Source organism: Ambystoma mexicanum, chromosome 10, assembly GCF_040938575.1.
Source record: "Ambystoma mexicanum isolate Mex_15411 chromosome 10, UKY_AmexF1_1, whole genome shotgun sequence".
Classification (NCBI taxonomy): domain Eukaryota; kingdom Metazoa; phylum Chordata; class Amphibia; order Caudata; family Ambystomatidae; genus Ambystoma; species Ambystoma mexicanum.
In genome coordinates this window covers 1472048503-1472069699 of record NC_090932.1, presented here as the reverse complement: position 1 = coordinate 1472069699, position 21197 = coordinate 1472048503, and the positions used below count along the sequence as shown (strand labels likewise).

Below are 21197 nucleotides of genomic sequence, written 5' to 3'. Positions count from 1 at the left end.
CTTGCATACAAGTTCTTAAAGGTATATTCCCTTTTCCTTCTGTTGTGGTGGTTGATCAAGCATTACCTGGAGCCAAACAAAAGGAGGGCACGCTATTCATTACTGGAGGCAGTTCCCTATATACAGATAAAAGTGGCTTGCACAAGGAGGGCCTTGTGTGAATGAGAGTCCTTGTGCCCTAAGAGGGAGAGTGGTGAGGTCCCACTTGCCCTGCCCATGGGGAGGGTATTGCGGAGCGGGCTCACTTCCCTAGCCTCAAAGGGGGAGGCTCCCCCTGTGGACAAAGGGCGTATACTCTAGATTTGTCACAATACCTATATTCCTCTCGCAGATTCCTCATCACCCCTTCCTGCCCCACTAAATTCAGTTACCTTGATTGGAATATTTGCATTGCTCTTCCTTTTTATTTGCAAGTGATTGACATTTTCTTGTGGTTTCCACTTCAAATTACAAAACTGTGGAAATGGGGTTGGCAGCTCTGAATATACATATGGCCTTGATGCCACTTCTGGCGAGGTTTGGTGATAAGAGCTGCCTGAGAGAAAATGTTTTCCGGAGATGACTGCATCAGGATGAACTTAATAGATGAGGAATCTGTGGGAGGAATATATGTATCCATCAGAAAGAACATCACCGGCAGGCAAGCATACTTCTAAAGCACTACACTCTTTGAAGAAGTGTATGGGAATTCATAAAAAGCGCCATTCATTATTAACAATGCCCAAATGTGGTTCATCATACTAGGGGGATTTAAGTTTCTGTGAAAATATATTCTAGAATGTTAATCACAAATTGTTATTCTGATGTTATTAGTTTCCTTTGTCAACCTTTTGAACAGAACTTCATCATGTTATTTCAGTTTACATATATTGCTGAATTTGTAGCATTTTATAAATACTGGAAATAAGATGAATGGTCAACTGACATTTTCCTCTTTATTCCAGATCCATGAAATTAACGGAAATATTAATCAGCTGATTGAAAAGCGGATGATGAGAAGTGACCCAATGGATGATAAACTGTCACTTTTCCGGCAACAGGTAGAGTTCATAGACGTTTGAACTGCTATTTTTGCTTAGTATGTTTCATACGGTTGTAAACATCTCACTAACTGGTGAAGGCAAGTCCCTGTTTACGCACAAGCCAGAATTAATACAACCCTCTAGGGAAATAGGCCAAGAGATAGCTTGAAAGGATAACAAGGTTTACTTGTACAGAATACCAAATATCAGCAAAGGACTCTGCTGTTTGAGAATGTTCTGATTTCATTTAGTACAAGCAGTGGTTTGAAAGGGGCAAATACGTCACTTGTATACAGTAAAAACTTGCATCATTGATTGGTGAGACTGTATTCATGGGCCTGCTCCATAGGGGATGCCAGGCTACAATTGGTTCCCTTCTCCACCGTCTGTCAGTTCCCACGTGGGTCAGCTGGGCTCATCTCTTTGCAGAGTGAAGGTCAGGTCTCTCATAAGTAACAAATGTCTAACTTACTATTCTACACTAAGCCTGCTACTGCATCACTGTGGTTTGCACCTGGGAGGCTCTGGGACTGGTGCCAGGGGGAAGGGAGGAAGAAATACAGTCATACTGTCCCACACTTTCTGTGCTCTGTTTAACGTTCCTCTCGCACCCAAGGTTTCCACCCTCATTTTGATCTATAATTTATCCCTGCCTGTACCTCGCACTACAAAGGATGTATTTACGTGAAGAGGTGAAACAGTTGTACATGCTTCGATCTTTTATAGCCAATTGGCTTATGGTTGGAGCTGGAGTTGTTCACTATCTTAGAATGCAGGGGTGTGGGGATCAGGTCAGTGTTGTGGGCCATGGCTTGAGGAAGGCTGGGTGGGGGGGTTAGAGGCCCGCTGGCCGATTGGCTGTGTTGAATGGGTGCTGCGAGGAGCCTGGTGTTGTCTCACGGTCTTGCAGGGTGCATTCCTCCCATTGATACTAAGTAATTGCAACAATGGTGGGGCAAGAGGGCGCTTCCGTGAGAACTGGTTATGCGGACCCATCCTGTCCTAATGATCTGGGCCTAGTCGAGTCCTTTCACGGAGCTAAGAGTTGTGCAGCGTGGCCATGCAAGACTATGTATCCGCCATAATTACAAACTGGCGTTTCTTTTTCTACGCACACTAGGGTTATGCATCTATCGTTCGCGCTATATTATATCTGTGCCAAGTCTCATAGCTCGATCCCTCTCCCCTTGTACACTACACAATTTCATATGGGATTCACCTCACCTTAAAGCGCCTAGGGGGGTTGGATTGACTAATTTCCATCCCAACATTCCCCCCTTTCGTTACTTCTACAGTAACACATTCATGTTTTCTCTCATTTTCTTGTTTCACTGCTTCCTCATAGGCGGGTGTTCCCTTTATCAGCCTACAGGCCCTACACACATATCTCAAGCTTTCTCCTGCTCGCACATACTCTTCGGGTGTGCATGCCATATAAATGCAACCCCATGCCTGGCAAGGTCAACACATATTTCTATGTAACTCTCTGGGTCAGGGGGAGGAACAATGGTTGTGTGATACAATTGGTCAACTATATCTCCCATGGGAATAGGGACCATGTGAGGAATGGGGCAATTAGGTACTGCCTTGGCACAACATCGGAGACCCAACTGGCACGTACAGAAAATCACCAGAACGAACAAGATGATGGGCACCATCATCACAAGATGATGGCCACCATCCTCTTCACCAATGTTCCAAGCCAGAATAGAACCCAGCTGAACGCCAGTGAGAACCAATCTTCTTGAACGCCAGCTTCCTTTTTCATCTTCACCCCTAGCTCATGTACGGCAGCAATGTGGTGTGATAATGTCCCATTTTCGCATGTTTGGAAAGTACGAATGTGCAACATGAACTCTGGATCTTTTTGCAAACACCACCTTCCATCACTGTGAGCAGATCCAGCACCTACCGGTTCTGTATCGTCATCAACTTGAGGGCACGTAGCTCCACTGTTATGACGTTGAAACCGTACTCTGTATCGTTAGCCAATTGTATCAGCTCCCAGCGAACGATCTGAAGCCATTTGGCATTTGCTCGTGTCTGTTTACTAAGTATTAGGGATGTGAAAAATTTCTCTGCGGATGTGTAGCGCTTGTACTCATCAGATATTTGTGCGAGCAGTTCGGATGATCTGATATATCATTTGATGCTCTTTTTCTTCTTCGTAGTTGATCATACGGTTCTTTCTCAGGAAGGTTGCGAAAGTCTGGTGGTAGCAACGTGCTCTGTGCTTCGATTGTTGGGGTCACTGTAGGTGCTTTGTCAGGCAGTGGCCCTCTTTTCAGGTGTTGTTCTGGGACTACTAACAGGGCTGAGTGTAGTGTAGTTAGCGAACAATAACCCCCTCCAGGAGGGTGGGAGGTGCAAGTACGCATGTTGTCCTCACACCGAGTAGTAGTCCATCAGCACTGCGGTTCTCTTCTTGAGATCTGGAATCAGCTGTGGAGTGCTCGGGATGACGGATATCGTCAACTGCATCCAGGCCCAGGCTATGGTATACATCATATTTGGGTTTACGTGCTTGTCTTTTTATTCTGTTATGGTGTAATACAGGTTTTTTTGCCACTCTGTTCTTGCTGTTTGTGATGTTTACACTATTATTTGTGCTACATAAAAGGTTTTTAACATTTGGAAGTACTACTTCAAACATTTTACTTGTGCACACAGTCATGCGGGTATTGCTCTCATCTGTATGGGTTATGTTATACGTATGTATGGCTACATTTGCTTGGTCAGTCAAATTCAAGGGCGTGCTTTCATTCAGACTTTCATTCAGATTTAGGCTTGGGGCCACTTTTGTTAAATTAAAGGGTGTGCTTTTGTTCCAGCTGTCCAAGGCTCCCCCTTATTTTAGATGGCCAGCCCAGAAAAAAGATGCTTACCAATAAACCCATAATAAAAACATTAACATTGTAAACAAAATGGCCATAAAGTGGAGGCTGCAATTATATGAATACATTCTTGTACTACAAAGAACATTAATATCATTAGACAAAGAACAGCTTGACACTGACTTGTTCATCGTTGAGTACCTGTAGTGGGAAAAAACAGGTAAAATAAAGGGATCGGAGGGTATGGGTATTTAGGGAAAGTGTGGATAAACTGGGTGGGGTAAAGAGCAAGGAAAGGGTTGGGGAAGGAGGTGGAGAGAGAGTTTTAATTATTCGGTAGCTGATGCTGTTAGCAGCAATGCATGTTTGGTTATTGCCTGTACATGCATGTATATATATTCAGCATGGAGCTACATAAACTGAGGTATACTTGTTGCTTTACTCTTTTGTTGTTAGTGCGGAATTGGGTGGTGGCCTTGCAAACATCTGAAAGGTGTATCCAATATCTGAGCCCTTTCACCTTTCCTGCGAGAGGGCTGGAAAACACAACATCATAGGGCCCATGGAACCTGGGATTGTTCTATTTGCTGACAAAGCTTCTGACATACACCAGCTCCCTGGCAACAATGTTTGGGTGGGTGCTGGGTCAGTTTGCGAATCTGCCGTGTTTTGTGCATGCCCTGGGTGTGGTGATGTCATCTGTCGTGACACGCACCTGATCGCCTGTGTTAGGTGTGTTAAGTACTACTTGAATTCCTCTCTGCTGCTGCTCTATGGGCATCTGATGCCCGCCTCACAGGCGAGATGGGCATTTGCATGTGTCTCCCTGTCACCATTTCATGTGGGGAGAGGTGGAGGTCCTTAGTGGGCTGTGTATGCAAATTGAACAAGGCCAGGGGTAGGCAATACACCCACTTCTTTTTAATGGTGTTGCACAATTTGGAGAGCAGGCTTTTGAGTAGGCCGTTGATCTGTTCCACCACTCCATTTGCTTGTGGGTGGTATATTTGAACACAAACAATGCTTTATGCCTAATAGCGCTGTGATCTCTTTGAAGAGTTCATTGAAAAAATGGGTGCCATTGTCGGACCTCAGAACGTCACACACACCCCATCGGAGGAAAATCTCATGTACAAGGAATTTTACAGCACATTTGGCATCTGGGTGGGCTCATGCACCAGCTTCAACTCACCTTGAGAATGGACACACCAGCACAATCTGGTATTGTGCCTCATTGCATCTTTCCCCTATATCTGCATAATCAATATGCAGCTCCTGAAATGGTTCAATCTGTCGGGGCAGGGTGCCTCGCAGTGTTCCAAGTGTCATCCCTGTACTAAACACTTGTCAGGTGGTGCATTGAGCGACCATCGTTGAGATTTGTTCTTGAAGATTAGGAACAAACCAGTCTCCCTGGATGTCTGCTGCAATGTGTTGCTTGGAGCTGTGAGAAGAGAATTGCAACTGCTCAAAAGTTGTGCGTAATATTTCAACGGGCATCACTACTTTCCCTGTGCTTTGCTGCCTCCATAAGAGGTCAGTTGGTGATTGCACACACCCTTGTTTGAGCCAAATGTCCTGCTCTTCTTCCGGTGCCCCGCGCTGTGGCTCTATTATTTGTGCTGTAGGGAAGGCTGTGCGTCTGTTTCTGGCCTTGTTGTAACTGCTGCGATAACATATTCAGCCGAGGTGGGCACTGGGAGGTATGCTGCAGCTTTTGTTATCGCTTCGACGGCTGAGTTACCTAACAAGATTTTGGCAGTGTTGTTGGTGTGTGCTGCACATTTAACGACCGCCACTACAGAGGGTTCTGTGAGGGCGTACATCAGTGTGTTGAGCAGGGCGCATGCTCCACTGGTGAGCCATCTGCCCGCCTGAAGCCCCTTCTTCTCCAGCATGAAAGACCTGCATGCACCGTTGTGGTGACCTAAGCAGAATCTGGATAGATGGTGACAGAACACCCCTTGGATGCCTGAAGGGCCTCAATGAGTGCTACAAGTTCCGCTGCTTGGCCGAGTAATTCATGGGCAACCTTTTCTTTACAAGTGTTTCATACTCATTTTCCTCTAGACGTACCACTGCAGCCCCAATATGTCTCTGCCCCGTATATTGATGTAAATGATGGTGACCCGCCAACAAAAAATATTTCGTCCTCTTCCAGGGGGGCTGTCTTTGGCTTTGGGAATATCGTCTTCCTCGCCTTCATAAATTGCACAGTCATGCTTTTGCAAATCTTTGGCGGTGCATGGTTGTGTGAGGAACGTGGCTGGGTTCACTGTTCACTGTTTTACACCTTACAATGTAGATGTGTGGGTTTGATAGTATAATATGGATGGCCACTGGGTGGTGAGAGTGGACTTTGAGCGACCCACAATCTCAAATAATGAATGCTCTACATATGTTACTGAGCACCCCATTACAATTGTGGAACTGTTTTCGATCGCAAAGGCCACAGCAGCAAAAGCCTGTTTGCATATCCTATGCAATGTTGTTTCCAGCTCGCCTTCACATGCAGTTCAAGAATAAAACATATTTTTTCACGTTCCCTGAGGAGGCGGCATCATTTGTGGAGGCCAACATCTCCCTACCTGACAAGCTGCCAGCTGAAGAAGAGGAGTGACTGCATAGATAGCTAGTCTAATACCTTTGAGGTCATCGAACAGGGGATACACTTGGGCCACAACAGTGTAACGATAGCAGGATCTGTGTTCTTGGTGCCGCCTCTTGAAGGCAACACCGATATATGAACTTGGATATATGTGGCAGGGTGAGTGCAACAAGAAGTGTATTAAGCCTGTGCTGATCCTATAATGTAAAGTTGTAATGTACTGTTTACATTATTAGGTGAATTCATAATGCGATTTAGGAACGTGTGATTAAGGTGTTCATAGTGGCTAAACCGGTACACAATTTTTATGTTGCAAATCCCGGTCCCCAGGCACCACAGAAACAGTCGCCCCCAATGCGAGTGCACAGTTTTGTTGAGTATAATATAGAGGGGGATTGGGGGAAAGGGAGAACATAGTCAACGTGTTGGGTACTATGAGGGAGGGAGGGGAGGGGGAATCTAGGGCAAGTTGAGGGATAAAAGTTAAAAGAAAATGCATAGATTAGATGCAACATGTCAAGGTCAAATTGCAAGCAAGTACGGGACTATTGATACTTTTCGGAAACGTGTGAGAGATGACGGCTAAGAATGCTGCCTCTGGGGTGAAGTTACTGAGCTGGAATGTAAGGGGCCTGGGAATACCCATGAAGATACACAAGGTGATGGCATATGTAAATAGACAAGGGGCCAAGATATTGTTCTTGCAGGAAACACACCTCTTAGATCAACAAGTGCGTAACATTGCCCCTGGTTCGGGGGAGCAGCGCTACTTTACCTCTTATTCAACTAGGCATGATCCTGGTTCATAGGTTACTCCCGTTCACGCATTACTCAACGGAAAGTGATAGCTGTGGCAGGTATGTGATTGTGCATGGGAAACTGGGGAGCGCTGAAGTGTTATTATTGAACATATATGACCCTAACATAGGTTATTCTGAATTCTATGATGAGGTGTTTGATAAATGTGCCAAATATCCAACTGCACAATTGATCTGTGGTGGGTATTTCAATACCATACTCGACACAGACCTAGATCGCACGTCAACCGTGAACAGGCCCCTTACGAATGCAGCATGCACTATACACACACACAATATAGATCTGGACCTGAGGGATGCGTAGCGTTCATTGCATGGCACTCGGGAGGCATTTACTCTCTACTCATCAGTGCACGACATGCGCTCTCATATTGATCTCTGGTTAACATCGCATAGGGTCTTGAGCTGGACGACAGAAGTCCAAATACTTGCATAACACTATCTGACCACTCTCCTGTGTCACTAGTGTTGGATATCCCAGAAAGCATCCCCCAAAGAACGCAATGGCGTTTCAAATCCACATCATTGCTAGATCCAGTGTTCAGGGCAAGCATTGCGCAGCATGTTACAGACTTCTTCAAGATCAATGAGGGATTAGTCAGCAACCAAGCGGTCTTATGGCGGGCATTCAAAGTTTACATGCGGGGAGTGGCAATGTCTACAGAATTTGGGGTACTCCGTGATATAAGGAGGGAACTTAAGAGGCGAGAGGACACCCTAACAAAACTACAGACAGATTATGTGAGAGACCCAACACCACATATTAATGCATACATTAAAACGCATCTAGATGGTTACCGAGAAGCAGCAGACAGAGAAATGCACTATTTTTATAGACCGGCGGCAGCACGCAGATATGGGGAACAAGAGAGGCCTGGAATGCTACTAGCAAATACAGTACGCAGCAAAAGGGGTAATTCGACCATCCTGTGCATTACCAGGCATGATGGAGTGGTGGTCACTAAGGTAGATGAGATTAGCGGGGTGTTCTGACTTTTTATAGGGGCCTCTACTCACACCCAAGTGTAGCCACAAGCAGTGAAATAGATGAATATCTGGGTAAAATACCTACAACGCTGCTCTCGACGGACACGCGCAATGCACTGGAAACACCCATACCGCTTGGTGTGATAAAAGAGGCGATAAAGAGCCTACCAAAGGGGGAAAGTCCCAGGCTCGGACGGTCTGGGGGCGGAATTCTATAAAGATTCATGGAAACATTGGCTCCTTGCCTCCTATCTGTGTGGACTGAGGCCCTGGAATGTGGTATTCTACCGGAAACTAGGAGAGAAGCGGTCATAACCCTATTGTTGAAACCTGGGAAGCCACCTGCCGACTGTGGGTCGTATCGACCGCTATCCCTCATCAACACGGACGTGAAGATATTTGCAAAGATATTAGCCTCTCGGCTTAATCCGTTGATGCCCTACATGGTGCATGAGGACCAGGCGGGCTTTGTACAGGGAAGATCGACGGCATCAAACATACAGAGGTTTTATAATATACTGGCAAGAACCCCTCAAGATACCGAAGGGGTAGCCATATCCCTAGACATGCAAAAAGCCTTTGACACTGCATACTGGCCATTTCTGTTCAGGGTGCTCCACAACTACGGATTTGGCCCAAATTTCATTAGGTGGGTACAACTCCTACAATGCTGTACGCTAGAGTGTACGTGAACGGGGTATTGTCGTGAGTGCTGACATTGGCAGGAGGCACCCGGCAAGGATGTCCACTTCCCCCCTGCTTTTCGCGTTGGTAATACAACCACTGGCAGATCTAATGAGGGCACGGCACGCAAGGGCCAGTGTTTCCATTGCTGGTCAGGTGGAGTTTATAACCTTATACGTGGATGATGACATGATGTTTGTGAGGAACCCCAGGAAATATCTACAGAGGGTATTACTCGCCGTTCAGGAGTTTGGGAAATACTCTGGTCTCCGCTTGAATACTAATGAGTCTGAATTATTTCCATTAACGGATTGGATGAGGGAGCCTAGTAATCTGTTTGGACTACGATGGACGCCTCAACAGGTGCGATATTTGGGGGTGGAGATGGCACATTCAGCTAATCTGGTGCGCACCCTTAATTATGGCACACTGGTCACTGCACTTTGCGCCAAACCTGAACGCTGGAATCAAGTGGTGCCACCTTCCCCCCCTTACTCCGGGGGCTTGGGGGACTCGCTCTATTCCATTTTCCTTATCTTAATGGCCTTAAAAATTAATAATTAAAAAAACTAAAAATCAACACACTCCACGAACATGCCATTCTTAATTTCAGTCACTGCATGTTCATACTATGTACACTGCTCCATATATTCAACCCCACTTTGTTATCCCTTGCAGGCTATACTCACGTGTGTGCGTTCTCCCGAAGGCTTCCTTTCACAGGATTCCACAACCGGCCTGCAACTCTCCCTGGGGCCGCACCCCGCTCCAAAGAGCAGGCGGTTTGCACGGCCCTTCCGGAGAGGCTACCTGGATACCTCAGCAGGTAAGGGGGCGACAGGATCACGTCGGCAGCGTCACCAAATTAAGGCACGTCCCTGTTTATGCTCACGCCAGAATGAATACAACCCTCATGGGGAAATAGGCCAAGAGATAGCTTGCAAGGATAACAAGCTTTAATTGTACAGAATACAAAATATCAGCAAAGGACTCTGCTGTTCGAGAGCGTTCTGATTTCATTTAGTACAAGCAGTCGTTTAAAAGGGGCAAACACGTCACTTGTATACAGTAAAAACTGGCATCATTGATTGGTGAGACTGTATACATGGGCCTGCTCCATAGGGGATGCCATGCCTACAATTGGTTCCCTTCTCCGCCGTCTGTCAGTTCCCACGTGGGTCAGCTGGGCTCATCTCTATGCAGAGTGAAGGTCGGGTCTCTCATAAGTAACAAATGGCTAACTTACTATTTTACACTAAGCCTGCTACTACATCACTGTGGCATGCACGTGGGAGGCTCGGGGACTGGTGCCAGGGAGAATGGAGTAGGAAATACTGTCGTACTGACGCACACATTCTGTGCTCTGTTGATACCTCTCCTCTCGCACGCAAGGTTTCCACCCTTGTTTTGATCTATAATTTGTCTCTCCCTGTACCTTGCACTACAAAGGATGTATTTATGTGAAGAAGTGAAGCAGTTGTACATGCTTAGATCTTTTATAGCCAGTTGATTTATGGTTGGAGCTGGGGCCATTCACTATCTTAGAATGCAGGGTTGTGGGGATCAGGTCAGTGGTGGGGGCCATGGCTCAGGGTTGGCTGGGGGGGGATTAGAGGCCTGCTGGCAGCTTGGCTGTGATGAATGGGTGCTGCAAGGAGCCTGGTGTTGTCTCAGCCTTGCAGGGTGCATTCCTCCCACTGATACTAAGTAATTGCAACAATGATGGGACAAGAGGGCGCTTCCGTGAGATCTAGTTATGCAGACCCATCCTGTCTTAATGCTCTGAGCTTAGTCGAGTCCTTTCATGGAGCTAAGAGTTGTGCAGCATGGCCATGCAAGACTATGCATCCGCCAAAATTACAAAATGGCGTTTCTTTTTCTGCGCACACTAGGGTTATGCATCTATCATTCGCGCTATATTTTATCTTTGGTGATTTTCATAGCGGGGTCCTCTCCCCCCTTGTACACTACACAAGTTCATATGGGATTCGCCTCACCTTAAAGCGCCTAGGGGGGTGGGATAGACTCATTTTCAATTTAATATGATATCTGCTGTCACTCGTGTGCATGTAGGGGTCTTCACTTGATTAGTGAATCAACAGTACATGTTTTTATTACAGAACATGTAGAATTGAGCAGTGACTAACACTGGTTTAAACGCTGTGATCTATTGATTACCCTGTAGATCTTCCCTTCATCACTACAATCATTGCTCCTTTAATCTTTTCTAAATGAGATTGACACCATCATCTGGTTGGTGATAGTAAAGATACAAAATAGAGTATTAGAAAATTGTAGTTTGTTAAAATCATGCTCTATACTTCCTGTGTCAGGTGGCCCCATGTGCTGCTCTTAAACTGGAAGAGGTGCCTTTCTTCTAGCTTTACTGTAAGTTTGTTCACAAGCTACTATTCTGGATTGGGTTGCCTTTCCTTAGCTGCTTGTGTACTGTGCGTCCTTGTCTGACTCTGATCTGTCAGTGACTGCAGCATTTTGCTCTTGATGCTCAAGCGGTCTGGGAACTCCTCAGTTGAGTCAGACAGCTTCGAGCAAAGCCCTGGAGTTTGTATCCTCTCATTCCAGTCTACACAATCTCACTGTCCCCTTCTACGCTGTCTTCCATTTCCTCAACTTGCAACTCTGTTTGAAGAAATGGAGGACAGTGTGGAAGGGGACGGTGAGATCATTGAAGAGAGGAGAATAAACTGGAATGAGCACAGTCGAAAGTAAATTTTCCAGTAGTAGATGTTCAGTTTGAGTTTCAGAAACCTTTGTAAATCTCAAAACAGGTCCTGAAACTCCATATAATCCTCAGTAAATATCTGGTTGGGCAAAGTGTCTGTCTATGCAGCCTTTACATACCTATCTGGTGCCTTTGACCGCATGGTTAGAGACCGTCTTTGGGAGATTTTTCAGTGTAAGAGTATGTGCTGCATGCCCAGTGTTCTTCCAGGGATTTGAGGTAATTACATGGATGCCACTAAATGGGTCCAATTTGGACCTACTGGGGGATTAATGTCTTTTTTCCCTATGTCAGACAGGGGTACATATCGGTACCCCTGTTGTTCAAACTTTGGCAGTCAGCTAACGAATCATGGTTTTCAGTGATTTCTCCCCAGGGGGGGAAACCTTTGCTTGCTAGGATACGGAGGTGAACCCACTACGCAATATCCCCCCTAGGGGTGGAGGCTGACGGGGAGAGACACCCCCCATGGGGACAGGGACTCCCGTTCCGATGAGAAACTCCCGTTTTATATCACTCACCAGTCCCCTGCAACACTACTGTGTTGTGCCTTATGGTCGTATTTAGACTACACTACTGTGTCGTGCCTTATGGTCGCATAGTGACCACACTACTGTGTTGTGCCTATGGTCGTATTTAGACCACACTATTGAAACAAGGCGGGTGCCTATTTCATACCTGTTACACGCCAGTGCCTGCCGACGGCCAGACCCCCGGCATCACAACCCTATCAACTACCTTTATCTAGGGGCTACATAGACCATCCCAACCACGGTCACCTTAACCAGGTATTACTCAGCGTTTCCATAACATTCTCGACCCCACCATTTAGCATGTATCTACTCACCTCCATCTTGCTTGCCTACGTCATGACCAGCCTCAATACCACATTTCCGACCAAGATGGCTCCACACCTACCCAACATGCCAGCCCTACCCAGGCGTAACAACCAAGTACCTTACTCAGATTTAAACGCCTCTCAGACACTATCTTCCAGTCACCCTCGCACCACCACAGAAAGGAACTTAGGACTTAGAGCTAGACTAGCCAAAATCCATGAACCACTTGCCCGCTCACTGTCCACTACACATAACTCTAGATCGCTGCCACCGCGACCTATTACCTCCACACAACCCAGTAACCCACTACAAACCCTTCAGAACTCCCGCAACCAGGGTACCCCTAAACTTACACAAGACAAGCGCCATACTACTACCTCAAAAAATATAGCTACCATCTCTAAAAACAAAGCTAGCCCCAATATCAAGGGAGCCTTGATCAATGCCAGGTCGCTAGTAGCTCATGCTACAGAAATTGCAGACCTAATACTCACTGAAAACCTTGACTTCCTCGCCATCACTGAGACCTGGCTACACCCAGCAGCAGGCCCTATGCTTATGTTGGCAGTCCCAGATAACTATTCTATCCTGAGACAAGACCGCCCTAACTCTAGAGGAGGTGGTGTCGCCTTTATCCACAAGTGCAGTCTTACCATGAGACTAACCACCTCGACCGACGCCCTCTCTTGCGAATCACTAGCAGTCAAAATACCACTCACTAACTCCCAAACTCTTAACATCTACCTGATCTACCGTCCGCCAGGCCCCATCGGCACCTTCGATGAAGACCTTAACTCCATCCTATCCAGCAACCTCAAAAGCTCCACTCAAGCCCTCACCTTAGGAGACTTTAACTTGGGCTACAATGACTTAGAAGACCATTCCGCTAGTACCATAGCTAATACTCTTACTGAATTAGGCTTTGTGCAAAGATGTATGACACCTACGCACACGAAAGGTAGAACACTTGACTGGGTGGCCGACCATAACTGCCTAGTGAACATCACTAATATCTCACCCCAAGCCTGGACCGACCACCATTTGGTATCATTCATGCTCTCCACCGACAGACCCCCACCCCCGCCCACCATCAAGGCCCCACCCACTCTCACTAGAAACAAGAAGAACATGACAGTAGAAAGACTTATCCCTGACCTCCTCCCCATTCTCAACTCACTTCCTGATAACCTGGACCCTGAGTCCTTAGTTGAAGAATATAACAAGATTATGGCCACCTCACTGGACCGCATCGCCCCCCTTAAACTGAGATCCAGTGAACCGAAAACGCACCTCAACAAATGGTACTCACCATTCCTCAAAAAACTAAGACAGCAAAAAAGAAACTGCGAGACCATCTGGAAAAAATCCCCTTCAGTCTCTAATAAACTAAAACTCTCCAAACTAGCCGCACTCTACAAAAAAGAAATCTACCTGTCCAAACGAGCCTCCTTTGACTCTCGTATATCCCAAGCGAAATCTAACATGAAAGAACTTTTCTCCATCCTCAAAGAAATAGAAACCCCCATAGCACCCCTTGACACGTGCACCAAAGATAAAAACTGGTGCTCAGAAATTCAAAGTGCCCTAGCCAACAAGATTGCGACTCTTCAAAGTAAAATCACTAGCAAAAGAGCATCCCTGAATGACACCCTCAACTCAATAATTCCGGACAAACCCACACCCACTGACCTAGCCCGCTTCCAATTCACCAAAGTCAACATACTGGAAGTCGAAAAAATTATCCTGTCCTTGAAACCGTCTAACTGCCAGGGAGATCTATGCCCTGCACAGCTCATTAAAGATGCTGCCCGCGACCTCTCCCCTTTCATTACAAAATTGATCAATGCCTCCTTTGCCACTGGCTCCATCCCTACTAACCTAAAACAATCCTGGGTACTACCTCTACTGAAAAAACCTACACTCGACCCAGCCACACCCACAAACTACCGCCCCATAACTACTGTTCCCTTTCTACTAAAAATTCTGGACAAGGTTGCCTATGTACAAATACAGAAGCACTTGGAAGAACACAACCTCTTAGGCTCTAGACAATCTGGATTCCGTCCCCAACACGGGACTGAAACCGCCCTTATTGACTTGAAAGCGCAGATCGATTCGCTCAGAGACAACGGACAAGCCGCCCTACTCCTCCTCCTCGACCTATCTGCAGCCTTCGATCTGGTCGATCACTCCGTCCTTTGCTCACACCTCCACTCCTCGGCTCATTTCTCCAGCGAGGCCATCACCTGGATCACATCCTTCCTTAACGGCAGGACTATGAGGGTCTTCTCTCCCACGGCGGCAGCAGACCCTATACCCATCACCTGTGGTGTTCCTCAGGGCTCTTGTGTCTCCCCCACATTATATAACATATTTACCAAGCCCCTTTTCGATGATTTGGATCATCTTGGTATCACCTACACTAACTATGCAGATGATACTCAGATCCTCCTTCCGCTTTCAGGAGATTATGGAAAGGATTTGGCCTTGTTAAATAGGGTGTACATCAACATCCAGGCATGGATGGCTACTCATGGACTATGCCTGAATGATGATAAAACAGAACTCATCATCTTAGGCACCACAATCAGTATAAAGAAACTTGGCCCGGCTTATAAATCCTTCATGATTGACGGGAACAACATCAAAGTCGGACTGGAGGTCAAAACATTGGGATTCTATCTAGACTCCAATTTTTCCCTCAAAAGACAAGTGAGCTCCCTTGCATCCTCCACGGCTTACACGTGCAAATTAATCCGTGCAGCCAAACCTTTCCTGTCCGACACTAGTTGTCTGACACTCGCCAGAGCCCTCATACTGTCTCGCCTTGACTATTGTAACGCCCTCTACCTAGGATCCACCAAGGCCATCACCAATAAACTGCAAACCCTTCAGAACAACGCTCTCAGAGCAGCTCTGGGCATCTCCAGAAGAGAACGCATTACAGGATTCAGCCAACAGAACAATTGGCTCCCCACCAGAGATAAAATTCTCTTAAAAACGGCATCCCTCACCCACAAGTCTCTCAACAACGCAGCCCCAACCTACCTGATCAACAGGTTCCACAAACTATCCTCCTCAAGACCCATCAGAACCGCATACAAAGATTGCTTATCTGTCCCCCACTACAAACGGGCCACTATAGGAGGCAACAGCTTCCCGGTAAAAGCTGCCAAGTTCTGGAACTCCCTGCCTCCAAACCTCAGAGCAGACTTGCCTTATCAGAACTTCCGTGTCAAGTTAATCTCCTGGCTGAAACTGGAGACCCACTAAAACCAGGTAGTGTCCAGCGCTACACGCACACATCATAACCACGTGTGCCTCTTGCTTATCTGTATATTACATTACGGCCTGCTGGCCTACTGTTGATTTGTATATATTGTATATAACATTTGTGCACCTATATTTGTATTATGTATTTTCCTCGTGTAGTGTAACCAAGCTTCGAAAATTCTTGTAAAGTCTGCGCCCTAATACCCCCGGGTACGCTCGCGCATTATAAATAATAAAACAAACAAACAAACAAACCATACCAATGGACAGAAACCAAGACTCATTTTATAGCTGTTATTGTGATGTCATAAGTATTCATCAACACCTGTCTAATACGAGGACAAGTAAAACTAGTGGAGTTATAATGCATGCAAATGTAGCCAACACTGGGATGAAGAGGCAATTATGAATCTAACTCCACACAGAAAAAGGACCATCACCTGAAGCTGGCGAACCCTCAGTACACAGTCACAAAAGAAGGATGGAGCAAGAACATGGGAGAGAGGGAGACCCAGGAGTTTCAAATCTGCTGGGTCAGGAGAGCAGAACGTCCTTGGAGAATGCTGCTGAACTGTCAGCAAATGGCTGTGAAAATGAGCTGTCTGAGTCGAAGGACCGGCACGGCAGACGGAGAGGCAGCCTGGCCAGAGGAAGAAGTTCCCTGGAGGGACGTTCAAAGAAGCCTGACCGAAAGGAGTCAGGACGCTGAAACGCCCGCAACGCAAGGCATCAGCCAGAAATCCATGGAGGTCTATACCTGGGAAGAGTGCCAGGAGAAGAACATGAGAGGAAAGTGGGGGCCTGAAAGGGGAGTAAAACAAATCCCCCCTCTGTACGGATAACACACTGGAGGAGAGATGCTGAAGCAAAGGTGGAACTGGAGAAGAGAAGGAGAGAGCCGTCCTGACAAGACAGAAAACCCGAGAGAAGGTGACTGCTGATCCAATGATGCAATCCCATTATATAGCATTTAAAGGTGATAGCGAGAGACCCACAGAGTGGGGCATAGATAACGGCTGGCGTAAATGGGTCAAATACAGAAACCAAATATAACGATTCAGGAACTCTGCTTACCAGTCCCAGTGAATGGCAAAAGTATAAGAAGAGGGAAGATCATTCAGGGACCTAGGCTACTCATCCCAGTTAATGGCAAAAGCCTAAAAAGAGTGAGACGCATTCGGGGACTCTACCTACTTGTCCCTGTGAATGGCAAACCCTTAAAAAGAGTATTCCTTGTTACTGGTTTGTGGCCCAGACTCCCAACAGGGGTTAATAAAGCAAAAAGGGATAATAGGTGGTGGCATAGAATTGGAGTCACTCATATGAGGGAAAGAGAGACTGTTGTTTGAGAAATACAGTGTGCAAAGGAATCCAGGTGTCCGTACACCTCAAGAGACAGACTTAAAAACACAAAGAGAATTGAGCAAAGGGATTTGGGAAAGTCCCCTACGAGAACTAAATGAACTGGTACAAGAAATTGCCAACTGATATTTGAAGATTAGATATTGAAAGACATTGTGCGAAAGCTGATTTTCCACCCCAGAAGGGAGTCATTCTCCTGGTGCTTGGTTTAGTATAAGTGGTAGGGTTCAGCATAGGTTAGATTTTAGACAGAGGACAGACTTTTGTTACTGACTTCACTATTGACAACAACCTAGTCTATTTGTGTCCGGTAAGGAAAACACCAGACTAGGGAAAGCGAGGCATTTATTTATTATTTTAAATGCATATTTGTTGGAATGGCAACTACCTGGCTGTCTCCTTCTTTTGTCCCACCACAATATGAAATTACCCAAACTCCCACGGCTCTTCAGAAAATGAACAGAGGAATATACAGAGCTCATGGAGTCCCATAATCTGACGGTCAACATTTATATATTCACCAGCAGTCATTTTTGGCCTGGACACCATAAAAATCCTTTGTAATAAGCAGGCTCTGAAATGGGTGGATTGCTATGATTATTTTGGTATATGCTGCACAAAAGTGCTCTCAACTGTGCTGCACATGCCCAATTTGCAATTTATTTGGAGTGATCTTTGGGAACCTACTATGTTTAAAATCATGATAGATGTATGTATTGTGGAAAATCTTTTTGTCGCAATGTATTCGGTTGCGGACTGGGGTTATGGAAACTTTCAACTATTAGTCCTACTGGAAAACTATTTCTTGCTGTGTCTACCCAATTCAGCACCAGTGTCACACACTCTGGTTCAGGAGCCTCAAACATTGTCGACATAAGATTAAGGGCAGCTTTGCTTTGGATTTCCATTTGGATGAATCCGCATGCACGGTTACGCAGCATATTGAAATCTAATGTGTGACACTCTTTTCCATGGATATGTTTTGTTAGGAGCATTCTGAAATAAATGGGTTGCTGTAGTTGGTTTTTCCATCCCAGGACAATTTTCAACAGCCCTAAAATATTTGTAAAGAAGCGCTATTTGTCCGTAAAGGAAGCAGATATATAGACAAGAGCTTTTGAGGTTATGAACTGATTATACTCCCCCAGTACCCCCCGCCCCCTTATAGGGCTTTCAGTTTGAAAAAGCCTGTTTGGACTGCGTTGAGAATGCTACTTAGCTTGCTTTCTCTGCACACTGTAACTTCACGGTAGGGTGCGCCTGGAACTAGTAAGTCAGAATGCTATTGCCCACAAACAGTAATGCATTGTATTATTTTTATGCCCTATCTACACTGAAATTTGGAGAGGATCTTGTGAGGAATCACAAGATGTCGTCGCTACTCCCCGAGGGGGAACCCTTCCCATGATGTCAGGGAGGTGAGGCCGCTACCTGACATTCCACCCTCGGGTGGTGCTCAGTGGGAGGATCTCATGGGGAGAGACTCCCCCCCTCTAGTGACAAGGAATGACCATCTAGGGAGAACGCGGTACAACATCCCTCACTCTCCACCCACTTTCATGACCTCCCCTCAGTCCATGAGGCTCACCTTCTCATACCTCACTTCCTTACTACAGACATCCATGTGTCTCTGCAAAACCCAGTACTCAACTTCCACCAGGACGAGAAAGAGTAGGGACTACTGTGAGAAACCTGAAGGTGTCTCACCACCTGCTAGTTCCTGGGGATCTGTCATCCAGGTGGATGGTGAGACGCTGTATCCCCTTCCCTGTAACACCTTTTCCCCATCCTACCAGGTAGGATACCTAGGAACTGCCCCCCCCCCCTTTCCCGACACAAACACTTTCCTCACAGACAGTTCACTGTGCGTGACAGCAGACTAACACCCTACCTAACATGTCACAATACAATGGTCAGGCAATTACTAATCATAACACACACCTGACTTCCATCACACTTCTCCACATGGATAAAAGGCAGAGCACGAAAGCACACTCTGAGCAAGGCAAAACACACAAGGAAACAGCAGTTCCAAGATGGCAGTTTAATGCGAGGAGAAAGACTGCGAGACCAGAGAGGGTTGCAAGTGGGAAAGTTCCCTTGACCGTTAAAGCCTGTTACTTTTGTGAACCTTGGAAAGTAAGAAGCCTAAGACCAGGAACTAAAGCTTCTCAAACCTGTACAGTGTGTCGGCGGTACCCAGGGCTCTCCCGCGTCGATAACCAATGCAGGGAGGAGCGATTGCTGCCGGTGTACTGTCCTTGGCTCATACAACAAAGTAGTGCTAGTAAAGACAGCCCAGCTGGTGAGTCGGAGAGCCAAACCAGCCTGTGTTTTGAACCAAGGTTGCAAGCGGCACCACTGTATGTAAATATCTAAGAAAACTGTGTATGAGACATGTTGATTTGATATATGATATGATAGGTTATTTATAATGATAGGTATGTGACGAGTGAGGCAAATATGATGGGAAACCGAAGGAGTAACTGGACTTTGGTAGGCCAACAAAAGATACCGTAGACAGACTGGTCCGGTGCCACGTGGGTACTCATTCAAAAGTCTTTGTTAGGTATCCAACTGATGCTAAGTGTGAGAAAAAGGGGATCTTGAGATTGAAGTGGTCCTGCCAGGGGTCAAGCTAAACCCTGTGCACATTCGAAAGCCTTTGATCGTTTAATATATACTGCAATTGGTCCGAGCCCAGCCGAGGGAGACTAATTGGAAAATTGAAAGGGATCTGAGCCCGGCTGAGGGGGATCCACGGTGAACACCCAAATTGAATACTTGTTAAAAGGAAAATAACTTTTGCATCTTGTTTTTTTGTACAGCAGGACCTCTGTAAAGAGACTTGGACACAGAAGGTCCTGATGCTGGTAATGGAACTGTACCCTCATCCCACAGAAGCCAGAGTGTGTGCTTTGCTCGAGTGAACTGCCTTTCCCCGTGCTCAAAACGTGGGGAAGGGAGGTGAACGGTCCAAACATCATGACATATCATTTTGTGAACACTTATTTTGAGGGGATTGGGTCCTCCGAGGTATTCCATATCTATGACAGTAATCACCAAAGCTGTGCTGCTTCGGAAAATCTTCAGCGTCTGCATCCTGTTGTGATGACGTTGATACGCCGCCCTCGAGGACCTCCTCCGACGGCCTACGTCACTGGATGTTATAAGTAGGACGCACGACGCCCGTAGCCTCAGTTCTGTTTTTTCCGCGAACGTGTTCGCTTCGGAGATCTCGGCGCTCCTCGACTCTTTGGAGTTCCTGTTCTTTCTCGGTTCTTCGAACCTGTTCCTATTGTGAAGACTTTCTTCGTGAAGATGTCTACCTCGTCTTCCACACCGCGTCCGGGTTTTAAGAAGTGCGGGGACTGTGAGCCCAAGATGTCGGTAACGGACTCGCACAACGCCTGCCTCTGGTGCCTCGGGGAGGCCCATGGCACGGCTGACTCTGTCGACTGCTAGTCGCTCACGTCCAAAGCCTTGCGAGAGCGCAAAAAGAAGTTATCGGTAGGTAAGGTGTCCAAGCCACGGAAGTCGAGGTCTGCGGGGCTTACGACGGACGATTCGAGGGGCGACTCTGTGTCGTCGTCGGAAGTCCAGTGGGTCTCGGTCCCAGAGTCGGTCCCGCCACTCCTCTGCCTCTTCGAGGCACTCCCGGAAGCGCCGTCATCGGTCGCCTTCCCCGTCCTCCTCCGAGGACTCCGCCCATCGGCGGGTCGCTTACCCCATGCATGCGACGCCGGAGGAATGGGCTTCCTTTGGGGAGAAAATGTTGGTGATTCTCGAATCGCAGGGCACTGGTCCGTCCGCGCCACCGAGTGGGGTCGGTCGTGATCGGTCGAGAGACACCGCTCGCACGCCTTCGGCTCGGGTGGTCGGCACGATTCGCGGGAGAGGTCCCGCTCGGACAAGGGGAATCGTTCTCGTCATGCCCGCTCCAGGTCCCGGTCCTCGACGCGCTCGAGACCGTGTGCACCTGTGGTGTCTTCAAGGAAGACGTCGACGCCGGTGGCGCCGAGGTCGT

The 21197-nt window shown here is 46.9% G+C and overlaps 1 protein-coding gene across 1 annotated transcript in view; it reads left to right on the top strand.

The window, feature by feature from the left end:
* IFT81 (intraflagellar transport 81) overlaps positions 1-21197 on the top strand; it is a 1594755-nt gene that overhangs the window by 801820 nt on the left and 771738 nt on the right. The window contains exon 10 of the mRNA XM_069619559.1: positions 945-1040. Within this exon, the coding sequence (XP_069475660.1) occupies positions 945-1040 (96 nt within the window). The remainder of the gene's footprint in view (positions 1-944; positions 1041-21197) is intronic.